The following is a 27,510-nucleotide window of genomic DNA, read 5'->3' on the forward strand; positions in this document are numbered from 1 at the left end:
TGGCCCTTGGCAGAAGAAAGTTTCCCCACTCCTACTTTGGGCCCACGGAGTTAGCAGCATGGCCCCATTACTAGCCCAGAGAACTATACCACCTTTAGTGGCTAACCTACATGAATCACCCTTTAGGGGTTCTTCAGTGACTGAAATGGTGGAACTCCATCTGACGTCTGCTTGAACCCTGAGTGTTGCTGACTGGTGCACAGATCAGATTAGACCTAGGGGTACTTAACAGGTTTTGATGGAGAATTCCTTTATGCCTCCTGTGTGTGATAGAGGAAAGAGGTGGGCTTTCAGGTTAGTTAAAGGATTTGAAAGAATTTATTTTATTCGCATTAGAAAGAGTAGTGAAGTTTGCCTCTGCATGCATTAAACTCTTCTGAAATTTGTGCTGTTAGTCCATTCCATAGAATTAATATGGTATTAACTACATGTGTACAAAGAAAAGAAAGAACAATTTAAAATATCTTTAGCTGCTTCTGCTAAGTGAAATGGGAAAACTTACTGTTGATAATCACCAGGCTTTTTTACCTTCTTAGTTATAGCTCAGCCATCTCCTGAACTGGTAAATTTGCAGAAACAGTTGAAGAAAGCAGGAGCTGCTATCGTGTTAGGGCATAAGAAGTTTGAAACTCACAAAGAGGCTCTGCACAGACAGCTGCAAAGTGAAGTGAGTACTGATCTTTATTTGGTCAGGTGTTAGTCTGATCCACTGTGTACACATGTAAGCTTGGTGTATGTCACACCAGTGTAAATCAGATTGGTTTTAAATTCAGAAATTATTCCCCCACTATTCTAAGGTAACCTTCTCATCTGAGAAATTCTTGGGTGATGATATAACTATATTCATAACAGTAATAAAATCCCAAGGAAAGCGAACTCATAAACAAAAATTGTCCCAGTCTCGATTGTGCCCTCTAGTAATGTCTCTTGATTCTTGCCCTGTGACTTAGGATTGTTGACACTCTGGTGTCTGCCTCATACCTTATAGAACTGTTCTTAGAGATGAGTGCAAATGGAGGTGGCAAACTTGTTTGTGTGCTCTATTGTTTTCTAGGGACCTGTGGACTACAGGCATGAAGCTGCTCAGAATGGGCAAAATGGAAAAGAGAATAAGCCCTATAAAAGACTTGTTCCTTTTGAAGTGAACTGGGATTTATTTTACATTGATTTCTTCCCTTCTTTAAATCTTTTCAGATTGAGCATTCTGCAAAGCTGAAGGCCCAGATATTGGATCATGATGCTTCTATAAAGAGGTTAACTGTGCAGGTGGCTGATTTAAAATTGCAACTGAAGCAAACTCAGACAGGTTAGAGAGATTTTTAACTTATAAATGTGTATGTGTAAAACTTCCAATATATATGGAAATGTAATGATCATTACTGAAGTTTCAGTAATTCTCATAGTAGGGGAAAAGCCATAGAAATATGTCATCTTAGAAGTAAAAACTCTGTCCATTTCAGGAATACCAACCAGTCAGTCATCAGCTAACGTGACTTGCTTTTATAGGTTCCTTTGGCTTGGAAGAGCCTTGTACCCCAAATAAGAAAGGTGTAATGGCACAGAGGTTCCCAAATTCATGAACCTTGGCTTTTCTTTTATATTTGTTACCTTGATAATAAGATCAATCTGACCCTTCAGGGTTTTTACATGTTCCTTGAGAGATGAGTAAAATATGTGAGAAGCAGGGTGACTTATGTCACACTAGAGGCCTGGTGCATGAATTTGTGCATGAGTGGGGTCCCTCAGTGTGGCCTGTGGGGATTGTGCTGAAACTGGCAGTCCAGCGCCACCTGCTGCTACTGCCTACCACTCTCGCTCATCCTGGTCCTGCTGCACCTGCCGCAGGCTCATGCCCAGTCAGTCCTGATCGGGAGAAGCTCCTCTGCTGCAGTGGCACTTGCCTGCATCTGGCGCCTGTCCCAAAGGGTATGGGATGGAGGGGCAGTGGGGGGAGAACGCAATCTGCCCTTTGGGCAGGCGGTGGGATGCCCTTGCCTGCCCAGGATCCAGATCTGTCCCTGACGTTCGCAGGGGATTGTCAAGATTTCTTCCTTGTGGAGTGTCTAGGGAGGGGAAGCAGCTGCGGTGCCTGAGGCCAACTTTCAGGAGGCTAGTGGCCCTGTGCTGGTGGTACTGGTCTGTTGGTGCCTGGCCTGTTCTCTAGAGATTGGACCTGCAGGACTACTGAAGGAGTGAGTGGCTACTGCTGCTGGCTGGTGGGCCTCCAGGAACAGGTCAGTCAGCTGAGTGGCACTCCCCCTGTGGGAGCGCACTCACCACCAGGGGGCAGCTCCTGCATTGAGTGTCTGCCCCCTGCTGTCAGTACATGTCATAGTGACTGGTGGATCTGTCATTCAGTTGCTTTAGATAGAGGTTAGTATATATCACATTGATTATATACAATGTTTATGTTTTTGCACCTCAATTTTGAAGTTACTTGATTAACCTTGGTTGGACACATTTAACTTCTTTGTGATAACCATTATAATAACCTGGTTATTAACAGGAAAGAAGTAAAAGGAAAATTAGATAATAGAGACATGCCATTTATACAGCTTTGCCAGGGAATTGCAGTTAATAGTCTCCAAGTTTATTACCTAAAGATCACTGTGGGAAGGCACTAGACAATACACCCATGCCCAGTAAGGTCTGCATGACGTGTGATGTTGCTTATCTGTCAGTCAGTCACACCTGGGAACAAGTCAGTAGCCAGAAATAGGCATGCCACCGCAAGTACAGGAATATTTAATTTTTAAGCTCCTGAACAAAGAAGACCCTCTCTCTCGCTGCTCACCTCAGATTCCTAGCTTATGGTGTTCTTAACTCCTTCTGCCTGTGACCCACAGCCATGTAGACTTCACACAATGTACTGATGTACTAAATGTAGCCTGACGCTAAATCGTGCCCTGCTCCACCGTGGAATGGACACTCTGGATACCGGCCCTACTCTTTGATTCTGCTGGAGCCCCATCTGCACTCTTTTCAGGAGTAGATTAAGGGACATTGAACTCTGCAAACCAAAAAATATAATTACACACCAATAAAATACATTCATTCTCCCATGGGAGTCTTAGAAAAGTCTTTTTCTAAAGATATTGCAACAGCCACCCACTACCACGAATGTCGGAAAAATTTGACCAGTGATTTCTCCAGCTACAGTTGGACCTCAGTTTCCTCATTTGCAATGGGGATATGAATATCTACTTTGTCATGGTGAAGAAGGCAAAATGAGATGGATCTCAGCTGAGTGCCTGCAACACATCAGATACTCAGAAGGATTACTGCTATCATGTTACTGCATGTTTTCCCTGAGGATGCATACTATCTGCCTCTTCTTCATAACAAGTGTACTGAAGCTGAGATACAAAGCTCAAAAAGAAAGTTTCTGTGTGTTAACAGTTGATCTGGTTTCCACATTTCCTGGTCTGGAGCCTTCCTCAGTTCCTATTTGCACTCTTTCCTCCTCAGTTCCTTTTCCCATCTTCCACACTAGTTTCATTTTTATCTCTTGACTCCTTCCCTGTTCCTTATTTTCTCTCAAGCCTATTTGCTAAACTGCCCACAGCTGAAATCACAGTGATCTCAAAAGATGAAAAGTTTGAGGATGGAACCTTTTAAACACATGCATTGCCCTGGAGGCATTGCTGGAGAGTAGTGGCCACAAGACTGGCTATGCGTGTTCAGGTTTTGCTTAGGGAGTCCCAGCATCTGTACACCTCCCTACTTGTATGACCTAGCCTTAGCTCCCCAGGTATAATGTGGGAGGAGCAGGGTTGTTAATCTTGTTGTGGCTGCAGGTCCTCATACCCTTATCTGAAAACTAGAGGCCTGATGCGTGAAATTTGTGCACTCGCACCTTCGGTGGCTTGCCTCGGACCTCGCAGCTGTGGCTTTGTCCGGAAGGTTGTCCAGAAGGATGTCTGGAAGGTCATTCGGCTGTCCGGTCTAATTAGCACATTATGTTTTTATTATAGACTAGAGGCCTGGTGCACAAAATTCCTGCAGTCAGGGGGAAGGGGCCCCCCAGCCTGGCCTGTGCCGTCTCAGTTCTGGAGCCCCATGATAGATCGCCCCAAAGATGTAGGCTGGAATAGGGTCCCTGCCTGCATGGCATGTAGAGCCTCGGGACCCCCAGTGCTAGTAGCTAAGACCAGCAGGTCATAATAAATGCGAGAAGTTCACCAGAAGGCTGATGGTCTTCGATATTCAGCAGGGCTGAAAATCTGCAAATTATTACCTGCTGCTAGATGAAAGGCCAAAAGCAGTTCCCCTAACCTGATAATTTTTTACTGTTTACCAAACCTTACCTTTGATATGTGTGTTTATTTTGCTAAAGGGCAAAATGTGTAAATAAAAAGCCATGGGTCCAGAAATTCGGCAAGCCACTCCACTAGAGAGCTGGTTTCCGCCTGGCTTTCCCCCATGCCTTCCAAATTTATACTTCTTGTCCAGTGTATCCATTTATGCGTCAGCCCCTTCTCCAAATTCCTGAACCCTTGATGCAAAAAGACTGCGGCACCCCAGGCCTCGCCATGTGGAGCTGCCAGGCCCCACCTCCGTGCACACAGCATCAAGTCTGTGCCCACCTGCGCACGCAGCCTCCTGATGATGGATGTGGCGGGCATGAGGACATTGTGGTGTGAGGGCTTAACAACCACATAAACTTATATTAGCATAGATAGATTGGGCCCTATAGTGGTTTTGCCACAGCCCTGGGAGTTCTGGGGCAGCATCCTTTAGTGAACCATGTTTGCAGTCAAATATGTGACTATCCATTCTGGGTAGAATAAATAAAGGTAATGAATGGATTTGCATCAGATCAGGTAAAGTTTATCAACAGTGAATTCAGGTCTGTTTAGGCTTTGTTACCAAATTTATGAATATGATTGTGGATTGTGGGTTGTGAAATAATACCATGCATTAAGAAGGAAGGCCTAGCTCTGGCTAATTTTGTTCAGTGGTTAGAGCAATGGCTTGCAGACCAAAAGATGGCGGGTTCCATTCCTGTCAACCAAATATACCTCAGTTGTGGGTTTGCTCACCATCTTTGGTTGGGGGTGCATGTGGGAGGCCCAGTTGAGGTGTCTCTCACATCAGTGTTTCTCTTATCTCTCCCTATTCCTCTACTCTTCCCTTTCACTCTTCAATGGAAAATACATCTTTAAATGAGGACTAAAAAAAAAGACCTAAAAACAAGGTCTATGAAGTTATAACTGGTACATAAAAGCTCTCAAAAAATGCTAATAAATAAGAATTGGCTTCAGAAATTGTTTAGTGTGCATATTTGTTCTTATTACTACCTCTCTCTTCATTTAAAAAAATTATCAAGCATATTTGAATTTTTTTTCCTGCTCATTGGTCACATTATTTTCATGTAGCCCCCAGCCCTAGAAAATGAAGTGTACTGCAAGCCAAAGCCATCTCTGTTTCATCATTCTGCCAGCAGATTTATGGTGTCTCCTACTGGTGAAACAAGCAGGGATTTCTTGAAAAAAATCATCTCAAACAGGAAAAGCTGATGGGAGAGACAGTTACACCAAGGATCATAAATCATCCAAATACAAGCACAGTTGTTTGCTCCCCCATTTCTGGTCTTTAGTGTAACCACACCAAGGCAAGAATGAAAGAGCTAGAGCAAGAGATTGATTGCTTAGAAAAAGCTTTCTTTGGTATTCTGTTGCTAGAAGCCCACTAGCATTTAAGAGTCTGCCTCCGCTCATTTAGGTAAGCTTCTGCAGAAAGGGTTTCAGGACTTTCATCGTCCTTTTATCTGAGTAAGAGTGAGTGAGCTGTAGAGAGCAAGAAGGAGGAGAAGTCTATACTTGCTGGGCCTGGGAAATCTTTAGCCTGAGTAGCTTCATCCTCACTGCACCTATGGCTGCCTGCTTACCAGAGACTTCTCCCCTGTGACATAACATTGTGGGAGGCAACGGGTTAGAGCAAGTTCAGCATTTTGCTTGACATGCAGACGTGTTCAGAGAATGGTAATCAATGGCTTTTCCCTTACTGCTGATTAGTTTTTTTATTAATGCTGAATCATTAATAATGTGGGCAGTTATACATCATACTCAGCTATTTGCAGGGATAATAGAATTTCTTTTCAAATTAAACTCCTTAGGAACCATGTTGCTGTTTTCACTGTGTAATTTGTAATATTCTTGTCCTGATATCTTTTGCCCTTTAGGTCTGGACCAATCCCAGTCCTTTGCTTTTCCCAGTCCTTGTCCTGAAAGAATGCTCCAGCCTTCAGCAACTGAATCTAGGCACAGCCTTTCCATCCATTCACTCTCAAGCCTTCTGGAGCAGAAAGCCAAGTAAGTTCCTCATTCTGATTGGCCCAGCCAAGTCTGGTTAGCTGAATGGCCCTGACTTTGCGTTGTTTTAAAGTGATGCTCAAGGCAATGTGGAGTGTAGAATCAGATTGTAAGATGATGTGTAATCTTCAAGAATCATCTGAATTATTTGGGGAAAATTCCTTTTAGCAAATAAGTAATTTTTCCTTGTTTGCTAAACCTGATGTGTACACAGTGCACTATGGTAGCAGTAAGCATTTTCGTAGTTCTATGAATAGACCTGGTTTATAGAAATAAAAAAGCAACATACAAAATCTACAAAAGCAAATTCAGTTTATTTTTAAACTTGAAGTAGTTTCACACATTTTAATTTTAAAGTCCTTCAAAAAAAATAAGTCAGTTAAAAAATATTTGGGCATTTAGTCCAAACAAAAGTCTAATTTGTCTATTGAGATAAATACTGAATTGGTAGTGGGTTGTAGGGTCTGATTGCTGAAGTAGAATGGAGTAAATGTATGTAGAAGTTGCGTGGTGGGTCACCCAGGCTGGGATTGAGGTGCATATGAGACTCCTGTCTGTGCCTGATCCATATGGAAGGCACTCTGACTCCTTAGTTCTGGGCTCCAGGCTGGACATCTGTCTGCATATTTTGATTCACTCCCAGTGTACAGAGTTGAAAACTGCCACATGTGTCCATCATGGTCCTAATGCATGTAATGTACATTTATTTATATTGCTCTCTCATGATAAAGCCAAGAGGAGAAACAGGACACCCATGTGGGAGTTAGGGCACTTGGATGCACATGGGGCTTGTAGTTTTGCATCTTCAGCTGACTCATACTGATGCTGTGCAGAATTTGTTCTTTTCAGAAACGTTTTGTGGTTCTTGAAAATATAAACGCATTGAGAGTGCCACATTATTTCTTGTCAACAATACAATACCTGCCTCACAGTGTAAGGTGGTTCTGCAGAATGCCCAAGCTAACGTCTTGATTACTTGGAATGATGCCAGTTGCATGGAGCGTGCCCAGTGCAGGACAGCTTTCATTTTCACAGAGCACAGTTCATTCTCTAGAGCAGCGGTTCTCAACCTGTGGGTCGAGACCCTTTGGGGGTCGAATGACCCTTTCACAGGGGTCGCCTAAGACCATCGGAAAACATGTCTATAATTACATATTGTTTTTGTGATTAATCACTATGCTTTAATTATGTTCAATTTGTAACAATGAAAATACATCCTGCATATCAGATATTTACATGACGATTCTTAACAGTAGCAAAATTACAGTTATGAAGTAGCAACGAAAATAATTTTATGGTTGGGGGTCACCACAACATGAGGAACTGTATTAAAGGGTCGTGGCATTAGGAAGGTTAAGAACCACTGCTCTAGAGCCTTTTCCAGAGTCACAAAGGCTTTTCATAGCCCTGTGCTCTTGGTTTTACCTTATTACAACTTCACACTCATGAATTTTATTCTTTCAACCCAGTCTTTATCAAAGACAAACTGAAGTTCAAGACAGAAATGAATTTTCAAATGTGGATGAACTATCTTTTAAGGATAATGAGGAATTTGGATCATCTTTTGAACGTAAGTTTAAATGTAAGTACCAGTTTTTAACAGTTGAAAATGTAGAAAGCTAAGTGTTGGTGAAATATATCCATCGTTAAATCAAAGGCCTTAAAAATTACAACATTTGTATTTTGTGATAAAAACATGAATACAGATATATTACTTTTTTATATAGCAGATTTTGATGGGTCTATTTGAGTGTTACTTTTTTTAATTTTCAAGATAACCAATAATTTCAAAGTTGGAGCTAAGCTCACAAGTGAACCCTTAATTTACCAAGTTTGGGATTGCCTCAGATTAAAATACCTGATTTTTCTTTTTTCTTTTCTTTTTATGGGATATGAAGATGCTAAGTTATTTAAGTTATACAGATTCTGATGACTGTATCAGATGTAGAAACCTCATTCTTAGTGAATGAATGGAAGTGAAAGTATATTAGCTTCCTTGTCTGAAAACTGGAGGCCTGGCTCTGGCTCTGCCTTAGATTGTTCTCTGGGAGCCTACTGCTTAAGTATAAAATTAGGATATAGAAGTCAGTCAGCTCTAAGGTTCTCTCTAGCCTAGGAAATCTTTATATTTGTATATAATCTGTAGTTTTGCATTGTGAGCTTCATTGTCAAATCTGAAAGTACTCTACTTCGAACAGTTAAATGAAAGAGCTTAGTAAAATTTGGAAATTCTTTGCAACTAACTTTTTAACAATTTTGTTAAGGCTTTACTATCTAAATGGAGTTCATATAATTATCAGCAAGTCAGGTGAATTCTGTCACTTTCCTGTTGGGTTATAAATCTAGTTTTGGAAACAAATCTAATTCTTTCAAGTGTAATAACACTTTGAGAAGCAAATACATCGGCAAGTGGTATGCTGAAAGTCTTAGGATTAATTCTGTAGGAAAAGATCTGGCTTGGTTGCTTTGGCTGAGACTTGAGCGCAGCCAAAGTTACCCCCATACTGCCCTGCCTTCTTTTGCTGTTGTTAAGGACTCCTGCGACACTCATTTGTACCTATTATAGATGCAGCGGACATGCCGATACAGTTTGAAGTGAATGGCCTCCATCCTGCTGGTGACATGCCTCCCTTGGAAACTGCCTTGGGTGCTCCTCCTGCCAGACCTATCTGCTCTCAGCACCCAAGTAAGTTTTCCTTGGTTGTAACTACAGATAGTATGATAGGTACTAAATGTCAGTCTGTTCCTAGTAAGTTATTTCATTTATTGAGGGAGGACCTTTATAAGCATAAATTATTCAAAGTCTTAGAGTTGAGTATTGCCATTGTTAATACATTTCTGAAATAACTCCCAATTTGAACATGTAAAGAGGAGAAAATTAAAGGAATTGCTTCTCATTAATCTTCCCCAACAACGGCTTTAAAAAAAAATCTTTATTGTTGAAACTATTACAGAAGTCCCCTTCTTTCCCCCATTGACCTCTTCCAGCCTGCTCCTGGCACACTCCCTCCCCCACACCGCGCGCGCACACACACACAGGCCCTCACCATCCCATTATTTGTGTTCACGCATTATGCACATATGCATACAAGTTCAATGATTGAGCTCTTCCTACCCACCTCCCCTCCCCTGACTTCCCTCTGAGGTTTCACAGTCTGTTCCATGCTTTTATGTCTCTGCGTCTATTTTTGTTCATCAGTTTATTTTGTTCATTAGATTCTACACATGAGGGAGATCATGTGATACTTATCTTTCTTTGACTGGCTTACTTCACTTAGCATAATGTTCTCCAGGTCCATCCATGCTGTTGCAAATGGTAAGAGTTCTTTCTTTTTTACTGCCACACAATATTCCATTGTGTAAGTGAACTATAGTTTTTTTATCTACTCATCTGCTGGTGAGCACTTAAGGCTCATTCCAAATCTCAGCTACTATAAATTGTGCTGCTGTGAACATAGGGGTGCATTTATTCTTTCTAATGAGTGCATTGGGTTTCTTAGAATATATTTTTAGAAGTGGGATCACTGGGTCAAATGGGAATTCCATTTTGAATTTTTTGAGGAAACTATACTGTTTTCCACAGTAGCTACACCAGTCTGCATTCTCACCAGCAGTGTTCTTTTCTCCACATTCTCGCCAACAGTTGTCATTTGATTTGTTGACGGTAGCGACTCTGACAGGTGTGAGGTGGTACCTCATTGTTGTTTTGATTTGCATTTCCCAGATGATTAGTTACTTTGAGAATTTTTTCATATGTCTCTTGGCTTTCTGTATGTCCTCTTTGGAGAAGTGTCTATTTATGTCCTTTGCCCATTTTTTAATTGGACTGTTTACCTTGTTTTTGTTAAATTGTATGAGTTCTCTATATATTTTGGAAACTAACTCCTTATTGGATGTATCATTGGCAAATATGTTCTCCCATGCAGTAGACTCTCTTGTTATTTTCTTTTTTAAAAAATATTTTTATTGATTTTTTACAGAGAGGAAGGGAGAGGGATAGAGAGTTAGAAACATTGATGAGAGAGAAACACCGATCAGCTGCCTCCTGCACACCCCACACTGGGGATGTGCCTGTAACCAAGGTACATGCCCTTGACCAGAATCGAACCTAGGACCCTCAGTCCACATGCCAACACTATCCACTGAGCCAAACCAGTCAGGGCTCTTGTTATTATTTTCTTGATGGTTTCTTTTGCTGTGCAGCTGCTTTTTATTTTGATGTAGCCCCATTTGTCTATTTCCTTCTTAGTTTCCTTTGCCCCAGGCATTGTATCCGTAAACATGTTGCTATGTAAGATGGCTGAGATTTTGGTGCCTGTGATTTCTTCTAGGATTTTTATGGTTTCACAACTTAAATTTAAGTCTTTTATCCATTTTGAGTTTATTTTGTGTATGGTGTAAGTTGGTCTTGTTTCATGTTTTTGCATATATCTGTCTAATTATCCCAATACCATTTCTTGAAGAGACTGCCTCTGCTCCATTGTATGCTCTTGCCTCCTTGGTCAAATACTAGTTTAGTATAGTTGTGTGGTTCAATTTCTGGGTTCTTAGTTCTGTTCCATTGATCTGTTTGCGATACTTGTACCAGTACCAGGCTGTTTTGATTACAGTGGCTTTCTAGTATAACTTGATATCTAGTATTGTTATTCCCCCAACTTTTCTCTTTCTCAAGCTTGCTGCAGCTTTTGAGGTCTTTTTTGGTATAATTTTTAGAGTATTTTTCTAAGTCTGTGAGATATGCCATTGGTATTTTAATAGGTATGCATTGAATCTAAAGATTGCTTTGGGTAGTATGGACATTTTAATGATATTTATTTCTGCCAATCTATGAACATGGTATATTCTTCCTCTAGTTTATATCTTCTTCTACCTCTTTTTTCAGCGTGCTATAGTTTTCTGAGTATAGGTATTTTACCACTTTGGTTAAGTTTATTCATAAGTCTCAATTTTTTGTTGTTGCAATGCTAAATGGGGTTGTTTTTTTATTTCTCTTTCTGAGCGTTCAATATTGGTATATAAAAATGCCATAGTTTACTGGGTCTTAATTTTATATCCTGTTATGTTGCATCCCTGTCTTCCTGTTCTTAGGGAAAATGGTTTTAGGTTTTAGCCATTGAGTATGATATTGGCTGTAGGTTTGTCATATATGGCTTTTCAATATGTTGAGGTATGATCTAATTCTACTTTACTGAAAGTTTTTATCAAAAAAGGGTGTTGGATTTTGCCATGCTTTTTCTACATTGATTGAAATGATCATGTGATTTTTGTGTGTTGCAGTCTGTTAATGTGATATATCACATTTATTGATTTGTGGATATTGTACCAGCCTTGCATTCTTAGGATAAATGCTGTTTGGTCATGATGTATGGGCTTTTTAATGTATTGCTGGATCTTATTTGCTAAAATTATGTTGAAGATTTTAGGGTCTGTATTCATCAGGGATTATTCTCTTTCTTTGTAGTGGCTTTATCTGGATTTGGGACTAGGGTAATGCTGTCCTCATAGAAAGTGTTCCTTTCCCTTGGATATTTGGAATAGTTGAGGAGATTAGGTGTTAGTTTTTCTTTGAATGTTTGATAAAACTTCCCTATGAAGCCATCTGGACCAGGACTTCTGTTTGCTGGAAGTTATCTAGTTACTGCTCCAATTTCATCAGTACTTACTGGCTTATTCAGGTTTTCTGATTTTTCCTGATTGAGTTTTGGAAGATTGTATTTTTCTTATTTGTCCATAGTCTGACAAAGCAGTTACCTTTTTGCTTAAGACAGTTCTTCAAAAACGATTCCATTTTGGGAAATCATAGTATAAAATTGAAATGGCGGTTAATACCCATATACATCTTCAGTGTGATTGTAGTATGTTAATATTTCCTTGTTTCCTTCATGTCTTTAAATAAAATGACAGAAGAACCTTTATATTTCAGTTTTCAGAAGAGCTGATGACATTGGAGGAAAACTCGTCACCAAACGTGTCTGGCCCACTTTCTCTTTCTTCTTACTGTCTCTAATTTACACACTTCCCTCCCCTGTGTGGAATCAGGGAGGAAAGCTTTAGGGGGAGATTAGAGCTTTGTCTCATACTCGAGCCAGATCTTTTTCTCCTTGAACTAAAGAGTTTAAGCCTCAAGCTTGAAAGGAAATTTCTTAAGTAAAACCACCTCTTGTTTTTCCAGTGTTTGGATGGGACTATCATGTTCAACGCCTCTTGTAAGTAGTTTCTTGGTTTAAGTCAGCATACTCAGGGAGATGAGGAATTGCCGAAGGAAACAAGAGACTTTGAAAGGATTGTTCTCACTGATTCCAGGGTAAACCATCCTGTAAAGCACTCATTCAGCGAGACTTCATTGAGAACCTTCACTTCATATATGAAAACTCTATCACCCAATATCGCCTCATTGATTTAATTGTGAAAAAAGAAAAACAAACACTTCTGTGTGCTGGGAGCTGGGCATACTGCAGTGGGCCAACCCAAGCCCTTTCTTCATGGAGCTTCTAGTGGGGAAGTCAGCAGTCAGCTAGCCATCACCAAGACCTCTGATGGGATAGATACTGAGTAGGGGCAGTGACCACCCAAGAGTGGCTGTGATAGGTTGTTTCGCAGAGACCTGGGTGAGTAGGAAATAAAAATATTACAATAAAGGAAACCAACTGAGTTCGTAGGTGTTCTATCTCAGAGATAGAATGAAAATTGTAACAATGGCTTTTAAAATTATTCTTAAGTAATGTTTACATTGATCATTGAAAAATTCCCTTATAATCATCATTTCCCCTCTTCGTTTGGATACAAAGGGAAGTGAAAAAATCCAAAACTTGATATCTTTGAGATGTCCAGTGGAAATACTAATTAGGTAGCTACAAAGTACAGTCATGCACCATTTAACAGCAGGTATATATTCTAAGAAATGTGTCCTTCGGGAATTCATTGTGGTGTGTACATCAGAGTGCACTTTTGTAAATCTAGGTGGTATAGCCTCCTGTACATCCAGGTAGCCTATTGCCCCTCCGGTACAAGCACATACAGCATGTTACTGTACAAAACAAGATTAAATCAAGCACAGGAGAAAATGACGCCATTGAGAGATGTAATAAACAGGAGGTATATGAAGTTGCTGCCCATATAACATGGGATGCCGTTTCACAGCACACTTTTCTTTATCATTAGAAAAAAAAATCACTATAAAACTGATTAAAAGTGTAGTGTAGTAAATACACAAACCAGTGACATGGTCCTTTATTATATTTATTAAGTATTAGGTACTAGACATAGTTGTATGTGCTGTACTTTTATATGACTGGCAGCAAAGTGGGTTGGTTTACATTAGCATCTCCATAGACACAGGAGTAATGCGTTGTATTACGTTACCATGTGGTGATAGCCACACCACTTAGACAGTAGTGATTTTTCAGCTCCATTATAATCTTACCAGAGGCCTGGTGCATGATTTTGTGGGGTCCCTTGACCTGGCTGGTGAACAGGGCCATCTTGTACACTCCTGATCGGGGCCTACTGGCAGGGGTGGGGTCAGGGGAGCAACCATGGGAAGTTGTCTGGTCATGGGAGGTTGGCTGTGGGAGCACACTGACCACCAGGGAGCAGATTCTGCATTGAGCGTCTGTCCTCTGGTGGTCAGTGCACATCATAGCTACCGGCCAGTCTTAACTGTTGCTTGGACTTTTATATAGAGAGAAGATGGGACCACTGTCATATATGTGGTCTGTTGAAAGAAATTTTGTTATGCAATGCACAGCAAAGATATAGTCCTTTTTTCTTCTTTATTGTTTAAAGTCAGCAACCAAACAGCATTTCTATTTTGAGATTGCTATTCCATGTGATAAAGTGATGGCATTTAGGTCTGCAAGCAAGAAGAAGATTGCATTTCTGCCTGTGAAAATGATCAACTGCCTCCTCTGGTATTTGAATTTCTTGACCAGGAGTATGAGACTGAAATGACTGTTGTTTCTGTCCTGTTAGCAAAAACCTTCAAAATCCTTTGGTGAACCTATGAATTTGTCTCTTAGCATTGCTGGGGGGAAAATGTAGCCTACAAAAGCTTAGGCTCTTCCAGAGCCAGAGGAGAAAGGCAAGCATAACCATCTGTGGGATTGACATTGAGTTAAACCTGTGACAGCTGAGGACTTTTGCTTTGAGCTACAGGGAATAGACAAATAAAGCCGGGAACAATAGATGTAGAACAAACAGATTCATGTGGTTGTGACAAGGCAGGTACAAAATACTGTGTAAATGTGGTGGTGGAGAGGTGTCACTTTAGGAATACTGTTTTTCTTAGTGGCTGTATCTTGTATTCCTGCCAGAAGTGTGCTAAGGTTCCTTCTTATCCACAACCTCACCAGCACTTATTGTATGACTTATTAAATGGTAGCTATTCTGGCTGGTTTGCAGTGGCACCTCATTGTCATTTTAATTTGCATCTCTCTAATAATTAGTGACATTGAGCCTATTTTCATGTCTCTTGGCCATTTGTATGTTGTCTTTGGAGAAGTATCTATTTAGATTTTCTGTCCATATTTAATGGGGTTGTTTTTCTTTTGGTGGATTATATGAGTACTTTATATGTTTTGGAAATTAACCCCTTACCATATGTATTTTTGGAAAATATGTTCTCCAATACAGTGGATTCCCTTTTCATTTTGATGCTGATTTTTTTTTTTTGCTTTGCAGAAGTTTTTTTAGTTCAATGTAGTCTCATTTGTTCTTGTTTCTCAAGAATGTTGTGGCTAGGGGACCCTACCCCCCTCCCTATGTGGGAGTCCGTTCTGTGGTACTCTTTCCCCCTCCCCACTTTGGAGTCTGTGCTTATTCTTTAATAAATCTCTGCCTTTGCTATACCAAAAAAAAAAAAAAAAGAATGTTGTGGCTATTTGGGGTCTTTTTCAGTGTTCTGTATCTCATTTGAATGTTCAGAACATTCAAATTTATATGCAAATATATTTTTAATTAAATCTTTATTATTCCCCTCCTCCCAGTTCCCGCCCCACCCTCCGCCCTCACTCCCCACCCACTGTCCTCATCCATAGGTGCATGATTTTTGTCCAGTCTCTTCCCGCATCTCCCACACCCCTTTCCCCCCCGGCAAGAATAGTCAGTCCATTCCCTTTCTATGTCCCTGATTCTATTATAATCACCAGTTCATTCTGTTCATCAGATTATTTATTCACTTGATTCTTAGATTCACTTGTTGATAGATGTATATTTGTTGTTCATAATTTGTATCTTTACTTTTTTTGCATATTTCTAATTCTGTGAAATATGCACTTGGCATTTTTATAGGGATTGCATTGAATCTAAGGATTGCTTTGGATAGTAGGCATATTTTAATGATATTAATTCTACCAGTCCATGAACATGGTATATGCTTCTGTTCATTTATCTCTTTTTTCAGGGTCCTGGGCGCTTGCTCAGTGTTGGGGTTGTGTGGGAGAGGTGGGAGGAAGTGAGCATTAGGTTAGGGAGAGATTGAAAGCAAAGCACAGAGCAAGGGAGGCACAGATATATCCAGGTAGCATGAGTCTGCTGCTGGAGGTGCAGTGTTCCCAGTGCAGAAGTAGTGTGCTATTTCAAGTCAGTCCGGAAAGAAGGTCTGGACACCACCAGAACAGAGACAGCAACAGAAATCCAGGTCTTCTTTTCAGGAAATGAAGGGTGCTGCTGATGGTGGTTGCTTGAAGGCAGAGAGACTGATGTCAGGGTGAGCACATTGATTAGGTTATTTCAGCTCAGCTGTCCAGGTAAAAGGTGAGAGGTACTCTAATTGTAGTAGCTGGGGGAGTTAGAGCCTGTAAGCCCTGGTGGCTGAGTGAATGCAGTGTAGAAAGGCATGATTAAAGGGACAGGAATGATAACTTCAGGTCTGAAGCTGATGCTGTGGGATTTCCAAGTGTTGATGGTAGGGAACTGGCCAGAAATGTGGATGAGACTGGGGGAGAGATCTGTGCTAGAGAAAAAGATGTGGGAATGATCCGGGCAGAGCTCATAGCTAAAACTCCAGGAAGGGATCGGCCCAGGGCAAGTGGGAAATGTTGGTGAGATGACTAGGGGGGGTTCAAGGGCAGGGTGCAGGTTTTGTACTATTTTTGTACTGTTCTGGGCGGGAGAGGCTCGATTGCTTTTGTGGGAATTAGGGGAAGAGTTATACAACTGCTGTATAAATACAGACTAATGTTTAAGTTAGAATCCTAAATAGAGAGTTACAACTGAGTATAGAGGCAGAAATGCAAGGCTTGCAAAGAGCAGAGTACAGAAGAAGGGGTGAGGAAGATAAGGAAATGTGTTGTGGCGGGAGGACAGTTGAAGTTCATGGCAAGGGTGACTTGTTTTCATCTAAGTAAAGTAAAAGGCAGGTGCTGTGCCAGGTGTGGGGCTGGAGGCTGCGAGACCATGAAGATGGATCAGCAGGCCAACACAATCAACTGAAAGTTGAGCAGTCTCCCTGGGTCTCTGCTCTTTATTTTCTGTCTCTTTAGGTGCAGATGAGAAAGAAGTTAGAGAAGAGAGTGAAGAAGAAAGAATATGGAACCTGCTGAAAGAACACAAGCTGAGAGAAGAAAGAAGGCAGAATGAACAGAAAGCTTTGGAAAGAGAACGGAGAAAACTAGAAAAACTGCATCGAGAAAAGGTATAATAAGTATAGCTCAGTTCTCCATGCTAGTAGGTAACTTTTAAAAAGCTTGCTGCAGGCATCCCAATCCTCTCCTGTGCTTAAGCCCACTGAAAAGGGCTGTACATGGGCATAATAGGAGTCTCATAGAAAAGGGGAGCTTTGCAAGTTTGTGAGCATGCACTCTCATGTTCCTGAAAACACACTCGGAAAGGAGATGGACTCTGCTTTGCTGTAGAACTTCCCTGTGTAAGGGATTTCAAGGTCAGCTGGCTAGGACCAGAGGAAACTGGGAGAGGTGGCTGCCAATCTGGTGACTTCCTCAGGCTGCCCTGCCCTCCTCCTTCCTCATTGTCTTTGACTTTCTGTGTCCTGATTCTGGTCCCAGGCAGATGGATTACCCTGCTACTTCTCATGCCTGCTGGACCTTACGTAGATTAATCTTCTGTATCATGTTCCTTGAATTCCTGGCTCATTTGATCTGGAACACAGACACGTTAGGCACAGTAATTCCTATTCTTCATCACATGATATATTTTTGCCACTTTGATAGTAGCAACGAATGAAACAGTTTTCTGTCATGCACATTTCACATAAAGAAACAGAGTTATAGTACTATATGTTTTTAAAATGTATATGTGTATCTCCTATTTTGCTGTTCATCTATTTACAGCAGATTATTGAAGAGTCTTTCAAGACTGAAATGGAGAAAGAATTAGAAGTGAGTGCTCAGGAAATGAAGGACAAATCTGTTTGTGGTGAATATGCTTTAAAGAAATACATGCATATCACCCAGAAGGACCAAGACCTGAAGAAGGTGGATAAGGTACTGATGCTATGGACCAAGTGGTCTGTATGTGAGGATGTGAGGGCTTCTGTGGTTTGTTAGAAAACCTTGGGACAGGAGTTGGAGACAAAAGGTAACAGCAGAGGAAATCCAAAATTCAAATGGAGCCTCAAGTCGTATGTATATTACACTTCTGACAAAATTTTATCACTTTTGCTTGGGCCAAAGAGTGAACAGATCTTGATTTGTAAGGTTTGTAAAATTTGAGCTATCTCATTATTTTCAGAACAAGAATGAAAGTGCTATCAATGAAAAACAAATGGATTGGTACTATCTGAGACATGAATCCTATATAATAAAATCCTAATATGCAAATGGTTGAACCGCAGAATGACCAGTCATTATGATGGGTACTGACCACCAGGGACAGATGCTCAATACAGAAGCTGCACCCTGGTGATCAGTGCGCTCCCATAGGGCTCATGGCTGGCGAGCGCAGCAGTGGTGGTGGGAGCCTCTCTTACCTCTATGGCAGCGCGAAGGCGATCAGTCGGTCATCCCCCTTGGGCTCCCAGAATGTGAGAGGGTTCAGGCCGGGCTGAGGGACCCCTGAGTGCACGAATTTCATGCACTGCGCCTCTAATATATTACATAAGTCTAGAATACTATGGCTATTGAGAATGCGCACAGGATAGTTAGAGTGCTTGCTAAATTTCACATCTAAAAGTCAACTTTTTGGACTCAAATTATCTTTAGGCAGTCCTCGAGTTACGTTGAACTCAATGTATGTTGTTTTGTGGTTACATCACTATCTCCCATTTACAGTATTAAAAAAAAAGTTCCGTCATTTCGACATATGTACATATGTGCTTTGTTTTTTATTATCTGCCACAAGTAAAGGTCAGGAATTGTTATCTTGCTTTAATTTTTTTTTTTTACTCTTTCACTTCATTACTGCTGTGTATGTCCTCCATGTGAGTGATGTAGGTGCTTATATAGGTGGGTTCCGACTTAACGGGGGAAATCGCATTATGTCGCGATGTAACCCGAGGACCTACTGTATATTTCAAAAAGTTTTCAGCGCAACCAGCATGGCTCAGTGATTGAGTGTTGACCTATGAATCAGAAGGTCACAGTTTGATTCCTGGTCTGGACACATAACCCAGGTTGCTGGCTCGATCCCCAGTGAGGGACGTACAGGAGGCAGCCAATCAATGATTCTCATTGTTGATGTTTCTATCTCTCCCTCTCCATTCCTCTCTGATATTTTATTTTATTTTATTATTTTTATTGTTTTATTGCTTAAAGTATTACAAAGAGTATTACATATGTCTCCTTTTTTTCCCCGCCCTTGACAATCGCCTGGCCTCTCCTACCCCCAGTGTCTTATGTCCATTGGTTATGCTTATATGCATGCATACAAATCCTTCGGTTGATCTCTTATCACCCCCCTCCAGCCACCCAACCCTCCCCGGCTTTCCCTCTGTAGTTTGACAGTTTGTTTGAGGCAGCTCTGCCTCTGTATCTATTTTTGTTCATAAGTTTATAATGGTCTTTATTATCCAGAAATCAGTGAGATCCCATGGTATTTTTCCTTCATTGACCGGCTTATTTCACTTAGCATAATGCTCTCCAGTTCCATCCATGCTGTTGCAAATGGTAAGAAATCCTTCTTTTTTACAGCAGCATAGTATTCCATCGTGTAGATGTACCACAGTTTTCTAACCCATTCATCTACTGATGGGCACTTAGGCTGTTTCCAGATCTTACCTATGGTGAATTGTGCTGCTATGAACATAGGAGTGCATATATCCTTTCTGATTGGTGTACTGGTTTCTTGGGATATATTCCTAGAAGTGGAATCACAGGGTCAAATGGGAATTCCATTTTTAGTTTTTTGAGGAAACTCCATACTGTCTTCTATAGTGGCTGCCCCAGTCTGCATTCTCACCAGCAGTGCATGAGTGTTCCTTTTTCTCCACATCCTCTCCAGCACTTGTGTTTTGTGGATTTGTTGATGATAGCCATTCTGACAGGTGTGAGAAGGTACCTCATTGTTGTTTTGATTGGCATCTCTCCGATGATTAGTGACTTTGAGCATGTTTTCATATGTCTCTTGGCTTTCTGAATGTCCTCTTTTGAAAGGTGTCTATTTAGGTCCCTTGCCATTTTTTTTCATTGGATTGTTTAATCTCCCTTTTGTTAAGTTGTATGAGTTCCCTATAAATGTTGGAGATTATACCCTTATCGGTGATAACATTGGCAAATATGTTCTCTCATGCAGTGGGCTTTCTTGTTGTTTTGTTGATGGTTTCTTTTGCTGTGCAGAAGCTCTTTATTTTGATGTAGTCCCATTTGTTTATTTTCTGTTTAGTTTCCAATGCCATAGGAACTGTATCGGTGAAGAAATTACTTTGGCATATGTCTGAGATTTTGTTGCCTTTGGATTCTTCGAATATTCTAATGGTTTCCGGTCTTATATTTAAGTCCTTTATCCATTTTGAGTTTATTTTTGTGTATGGTGTAAGTTGGTCTAGTTTCATTTTCTTGCATGTATCTGTCCAGTTGTCCCAACACCATTTATTGAAGAGACTATGTTGACTCCATTGTATGTTCTTGCCTCCTTTGTCAAATATTAATTGAGCATATTGGTTGGGGCTGATTTCTGGGCTGTCTGTTCTATTCCATTGATCTATATGTCTGTTCTTGTGCCAGTACCAGGCATTTTTGAGAACAGTGGCTTTGTAATACATATTGATATCTGGTATTGAGATCCTACCTACTTTGTTCTTTCTCAGGATCGCTGAACCTATTTGGGGTCTTTTTTTTATTCCAGATGAATTTTTGGAGAGTTCGTTCTAGGTCTGTGAAATATGTCGTTGGTATTTTAATGGAAAGTGCCTTGAATTTATACATTTCTTTGGGTAGTATGGACATTTTAATGATGTTGATTCTACCATTCCAAGAACATGAATATTTTCTGAATAGAGGTCTTTTACCTCTTTAGTTAAGTTTATTTCTAGGTAGCTTAATTTTTCTTGGTGCGATGGTAAATGAGATTGTTTTTTTAGTGTCTCTTTTGGTAAGTTCACTATTGGTGCATAGAAATGCCATAGACTTCTTGGCAGTAATTTTGTATCCAGCTATATTTCCAAATTCATTTATTAAGTCTAATAGTTTTTTGATGGAGTGTTTAGGTTTTTTTATGTATAATAAATACCATATCATTTGCAAATAAAGACAGTTTTACTTCATATATATATATTAATATATATATTATTAATTTTTTACAGAGAGGAAGGGAGAGAGATAGAGTTACAAACATCGATGAGAGAGAAACATCGATCAGCTGCCTCCTGCACATCTCCCACTGGAGATGTGCCCGCAACCCAGGTACATGCCCTTGACCGGAATCGAACCTGGGACCCTTCAGTCCACAGGCCGACACTCTATCCACTGAGCCAAACCGTTATCGGCCAGTTTTACTTCTTCTTTTCCAATTTGGATGCCTTTTATTTCTTCTTCTTGTCTAATTGCAATGGCTAATACTTCCAGTACACTGTCGAACAGGAGTGGTGAGAGTGGGCATCCCTGTCTTGTTCCTGTTCTTAGGGGAAATGGTTTTAGTTTTTGCCCATTGAGTATGCTGTTGGCTGTGGGTTTGTCATATATGGCTTCTATTATGTTGAGGTATGATCCTTCTATTCCTACCTTGCTGAGAGGTTTTATCAAAAGTGGGTGTTGAATTTTGTCAAATGCTTTTTCTGCATCAATTGATATGACTATGTGTTTTTTTTCTTTCAATTTGTTTATGTGGTATATCATGTTTATTGATTTGCGGATATTGTACCATCCTTGCATCCCTGGGATAACTCCTAGTTGGTCATGGTGTATGATCTCTCTTATGTACTGCTGGATCCGATTTGCCAAGATTTTGTTCAGGATTTTGGCATCTGTGTTCATGAGGGATATTGGCCTGTAATTCTCTTTCATTGTGTTGTCTTTACCTGGTTTTGGAATTAGGGTGATGTTGGCTCCATAAAATGAGCTTGGAAGTGTTCCTTCCTCTTTAATTTTTTGTAGTAGTATGAGGAGGATAGGTTTTAGTTCTTCCTTGAATGTTTGGTAAAACTCCCCTGTGAAGCCGTCTGGTCCTGGGCTTTTGTTTGCTGGAAGCTTTTTGATGACTGCTTCAATTTCTTCCATAATTATTGGCCTTTTGAGATTTTTAGATTCTTGCTGATTGAGTTTTGGAATGTTGTATGTTTCTAGGAATATGTCCTTTTCCTCCAGGGTGTCTAGTTTGTTGGAGTGGAGTTGTCCATAGTATTTTTTAACAATCATTTGTATTTCTCTGGGGTCTGTTGTTATTTCACAACTATCATTTCTGATTTTGTTTATTTGGGTCCTCTCTCTTGACTTCTTGGTGAGCCTGGCTAGAGGTTCATCAATCTTGTTTATCCTTTCAAAGAACCAGCTCTTGGTTTCATTGATTTTATGTATTGGTTTTTTTTTTGTTTGTTTTTTTTTTTTGGTCTCTATGTCATTTATTTCTACTCTAATCTTTATTATCTCCTTCCTTGTGCTCATTCTGGGCTTTTCTTGTTGCTCTCTTTCTTATTTGTTGAGATGTAGACTTAGATGATTTACTACCATTTTTTCTTGTTTTTTGAGATAGGCCTGTAGAGCTATAAACTTCCCTCTCAGGACTGCTTTCATTGTGTCCCATAGGTTTTGGATTGTTGTGTTTTCATTGTCATTAGTTTCCAGGATGTTTTTCATTTCTTCTTTGATCTCATTGGTAACCCAATCAATATTTAATAACATGCTATTCAGCTTCTAAGTGTTTTTATTTCTAAGTGTTTGAGAATTTTGAGATGTTTTTATTGTAGTTTATTTCTAATATTATGCCCTTGTGGTCTGAGGAAATGCTTGGTATGATTTCAATCTTCTTGAATTTGGAGAGACTTTGTTTGTGACCCAATATGTGGTCTCTTTTTGAATATGTCCGATGAGCACTTGAGAAGAACGTATATTCAGTGGCTTTGGGGTGAAATGTTCTGAAGATGTCAATTAAGTCAATCTGATCTAGTGAGTCATTTAGGATTGCTGTTTCTTTGCCAATTTTTTTGTCTAGAGGATTTATCCAGTGATGTCAGTGGTGTATTAAAGTCCCCTACTATGATTGTATTGTTGTCAATCTCTCCCTTGATATCTTCCAGGGGTTATTTATGTATTTGGGTGCTCCTGCATTAGGTGCATATATGTTTATCATGGTTAAATACTCTGTATATTGAATCCTTTAGTATTATGAAGTGGCCTCCCTTATCTCTTATTATGGCCTTCACTTTGAGGTCTATTTTGTCAGATATAAGTATTGCTACCCCAGCTATATTTTCATTTCCATTTGCCTGAAAGATATTTTTCCATCCCTTCACTTTCAGTCTGTGTGAGTCCCTGATTCTGAGGTCAGTCTCTTGTGGATAGCAAATGTATGGGTCATGTTTTTTTTTTTTTTTTTTTTTTTTTTTTTTATCCATTCAGCCACTCGATGTCCTTTGGTTGGAGCATTTAGTCCATTTACCTTTGAAGTTATTATTGAAAGGTACTTGTTTGTAGCCATTTCTATTTTTTTGTGTCTGTTTTCTATCTGAGCTTTTTATTTCTTCTTTTTACACTGGTCCCTTTAGCATTTCTTGCATTGCTGGCTTGGTGGTGATAACCTCCCTTAGCCTTTTTTTGTCTGTGAAGCTTCTTATTTCCCCTTCACCTTTGAACGATAGTCTTGCTGGATAGAGTATTCTTGGATTCAGTCCTTTGCTTTGCATCACTTTGTAAATTTCCATCCATTATTTTCTGGCCTGATGTGTTTAGTTGAGAAATCATATGATAATCTAATGGGAGATCCCTTGTATGTAATTTTCCATCTCTCTCTTGCAGCCTTTTAGATTCTCTCTTTATCCTGAACATTTGCCATGGTAATTATGATGTGTCTTGATGTGGGTCTTTTAAGGTCACCTTGTTTGGGACTCTCTCTGCTTGTGTGACTTTTTTTTCTTCCCCACCTCAGGGAAGTTTTCTGATATTATTTCTTCAAATAGGTTTTCTAAGCCTTGTTCCTCTTTCTGTAGTTCTGGCACCCCTATTATTCGCATGTTGTTTCGCTTCATGTTGTTCCATAGCTCCCTTAGGCTCTCCTCCTGTCTTTTAATTTTTTTGCCAATTGCAATTCAGTTTGGGAGTTTTGCTTCCCTGTCTTCTAATTCGCTAATTCGGTCCTTCGCTTCTCCTAGTCTACTGTTGAAACTTTCAATGGTGTTTTTTATTGCAGCTATATCACTCTTCATTTCTTCTTTGTTATTACATAATTTATTGATTTTTTTTCATCTGTTTCTTCTTGCTTCTTGCATAAGTTGTGGAGTTTTTCCTCCATCCGGTTTATGCACTCCAGGACCCTTAATCTGAATTCTTTTTCTGTCATGCTGAATGCCTGTTTCACTTAGCTGCTTTTCTGGCGAGTCCTCCTTCTCTTTCTTTCGGGGGTTTCTTTGTCTACCCATGTTTGATCTCACTGACATATCTAGATGTTGAGTCATTCAGCGACTGCTCCTTGGGTGGCAGTGGCTCGTCAGGCTGTGGTTGCTCCTCTGGCGGTTATTATAGCAGCTGCTCCTCAGTTGGCAAGAGCTCCCTTGATGGGTGCTGGTCACCGCTGTGGTGGCTTCTCTGGCTGGTGAGGGGAGGCTTCACACACAGAATCTGTTCCTCAGACAGAGGATGTGCTGATCACGAGGCTGCTGTTCCTTGGTTGGGGCCGGCTACACTCGCAGCTGCTACTCCTTGACCTGGGGCGGACTGCTCATGTGGCTGCTGATCCTTGATTGGGGGCTGGCTGCATGCTGCTGTTGTTCCTCTGATGTGGTGGGCTGCTTGTGGGGCTACTGCTCCTAGTATCGGCTGCCGCTCATCGTACAGGTGCAGGCTGTTGTGGCTCTGCTCCTACGGTGCATGCTGTGTAGAGCTGCCACTCACTAGATGTGGCCAGTCTGCTCGTGTGGTTGCTGTTTCTCGGACCGGGTTGGGCTGCCACTGCTCCTCGAATGGGGCTGGGCCACTTGCAGAACTGCTGCTCCTCGGATGGGCACACAGCTGCTGTTCCTCGGATTGGGCAGGCTGCTTGTGCGGCTCCTGCTGCTTGGACGAGGGCAAGATGCTTGTTCAGCTGCTGCTCCTCGGACAGGTCAGACTGCTCATGTGGTTGCTGCTCTTTGGACGGGGAAGCGGGCTGCTCACATAGCTGCTGCTCCTTGGATAGGGGCAGGCCACATGAGGCTGCTTCTCTTTGGCTCGACGCAGGCTGCTCACGGGGCTAATGCTCCCTGGACAAGAGCGCACCGCTCACGTGTCTTTTGCTCACGTGTTTGAAAAAATAATGTGTACAGGAGTATGAAATAAAGGAACAAACAAACAAACAAAAAGAAGAACAAAGAAAGAAGAAAGAAAAAAAAAGGAACAAACAAAAAAAAGGGGAAAACCAAAAGAAAAAAAAAGCTAACAAAATAATAAATAAAATTGAAAAATTGAAATGTCATTCCTTTGGCTGGCTTAAGATCCCAGTTTTCTGGAATGTCTGTGATCTTCTGATATTTTCAAAATCATTTTTTTAAGAGTTTCAGAGAAATCAAAATTGTTTAATAAAATTAATACATTAATACACCTCTAATTTCAAAATTATTCTTTCTCCTCTTTTCAGAGCTCAATAAAGAGTGTCAGAGAAGACTCACAAGTGGACAAGCTGCTCCCTAGTGATAAAGATTAAAGGTATGCTTTCCCCAACATTGTGTTCTTATGCAACTCATTTATCATATTGCTGACTTTGTTAGCCCAAGGGTACTGTTCATATGTTGAGGTCTGCCTTTAAGAAACTATTGAATTAATCAAAATTACTGACTGCCAAAAGAATCTTTTACATTTTGAAGTTATGAAATGGCTACTGATTAGGAAAGGAATGAGAACATTAGGAAGGTCCCCTAATGAACTGACAAGAATTTAATAAATTTTTAAAATTTTTGTCTTTCTCTAATTTAGTTTCACAGGCCTGTCTCATGAAGAACCAGGTGACTTCTGGTAACCACCTGTGCTGCCCAGCTTTTTTCTCATGTAACACAATGTAATAAATACAATTCTCAATAAAAAAAGTTTGTTTAATACAGGGTGGTTTCTTTTTCATCATTTCATTTGGTACTCTAGTGTATAAAATTAAAAATAATCAGAATTTCTCATACTTAGACCTTACATTACACTAGAATGAGCTGTTACGTGTTTTTTTCCTCCATTTTTGTGTTAGATATTTCTTTGAAAATCATGTTATTGGTCAAATTTCAGGACTGCATTTTGGTAGTTTCTTCTGTGTTCCTTGCTCTCCAGAGTTGGGCTATTGCCTGTCAAACCAGCACCATCCTTCTGATTTGTCCCTCAAAATAAAGACAAAGGTTTTTCATTCCAGGTGCCAGAAATAGCATAGTACACTGGGCTTCATTTCTGACATCTTTGTCTTGAGAATGAACCCAAACCCTGAGAAGAAAAAGGTAACAGTTACTGAGCACTTACTGTGTGTCAGGTATTCTTTAAACCTGTACCTGTATTAACTCACTTAATGCTCATATCAGCCGTATGAAGTGTGACTGCCTGCATTTTATAGATTAGGGAACGTGGGACACAGAGGTTAGAGACTTGACCAAGGTCTTGTTCCTATCCAGTTGTTCAGCCAGGACCCAGGTGTCTAGACCAGCACAGCTGCCTCTAGCCTGGGCTGTGCTGGAGCTGCTCCTATGGAATACATCCCAGGACTGGGAATGGCTCAGCCCCTAGAAGCTCTTCCAGAATGGCCTTTAGAAAATGCACTTCACCCAAATCCAGCCTAACACAGGAAGGATTTATCTGGTCAGTCCTTCCAGGAAAATCCTGGAGTGGATCATCTTCCTTTACAAATACAAGCTAAGCTGAATTGTTTTTGCCATTAATACTTGTCTAGCCCTTGAGTTCTACAACAAAATGATAAGGCTTTTTAGTGTCATTCTTTAGGCTTTAAGAAATTTATCTTTGAAGTATTTTTAATCCTTGACAATATGTTTTTCGTTTCTTAGTTTTTTAATTTTAGAGACAGGGACAGAGAGAAACATCAATTTGGTTGCCTCCCCTACGTGCCTGACCAGGGATCAAATCTGCAACCTGGGTATGTGCCCTGACAAGAAATCAAACCTGTGATCTTTTGGTGCACTCCAACCAAGAGAGCCACACCAGCCAGGGCTATTGAAGAATATTTTGGAAAGTAATTGAAAGAATTCAAGCACTATTTTTTTTTGTCACACTTAGCATAAGCAAAACATTTACTCATACTGCCACCAAGAATTTGACTTGCAACAGCTCTTAGATAACATTATTTTTCTTCCAGCTTTATTGAGATAAAATTGACAGAAGATTGTGAGTTTAAGGTAAGGTATATAATGTGTTTATTTGGCACACTACTGCAAAATGTTTGCCACGATGGCATTCAATGACACCTGCATCATGTCATATAATTATCAAATATTTGTGGTGAGAACATTCAAGACCTACTCTCATCAATATTCAATTATACAACATAGCATTATAACTATAGTTACTATAACACACAATAAATTTCCCAATCTTACTCATTCCCTAACAGGGAGTATATGCTTTTTGGCCAACATCTCTTTTTGCCCACTAGTCAGCCTCTGGTAAACCCTTACTTTAGTCTCTGTTTATATGAG

General features: G+C 40.3%; 1 protein-coding gene across 1 annotated transcript in view; it reads left to right on the plus strand.

The window, feature by feature from the left end:
- The window catches only part of LOC132225499 (centriole and centriolar satellite protein OFD1-like), a 49,141-nt gene extending 31,235 nt beyond the window's left edge, over positions 1 to 17,906 (plus strand). The window contains exons 7-13 of the mRNA XM_059680608.1: positions 537 to 667; positions 1,195 to 1,306; positions 6,185 to 6,314; positions 7,784 to 7,896; positions 8,881 to 9,000; positions 16,796 to 16,947; positions 17,603 to 17,906. Of these exons, the coding sequence (XP_059536591.1) occupies positions 537 to 667; positions 1,195 to 1,306; positions 6,185 to 6,314; positions 7,784 to 7,896; positions 8,881 to 9,000; positions 16,796 to 16,947; positions 17,603 to 17,818 (974 nt within the window). The 3' untranslated portion in view covers positions 17,819 to 17,906. The remainder of the gene's footprint in view (positions 1 to 536; positions 668 to 1,194; positions 1,307 to 6,184; positions 6,315 to 7,783; positions 7,897 to 8,880; positions 9,001 to 16,795; positions 16,948 to 17,602) is intronic.
- The last annotated feature ends 9,604 nt before the right edge of the window (positions 17,907 to 27,510 follow it).

Source organism: Myotis daubentonii, chromosome Y (assembly GCF_963259705.1).
Source record: "Myotis daubentonii chromosome Y, mMyoDau2.1, whole genome shotgun sequence".
NCBI lineage: Eukaryota > Metazoa > Chordata > Mammalia > Chiroptera > Vespertilionidae > Myotis > Myotis daubentonii.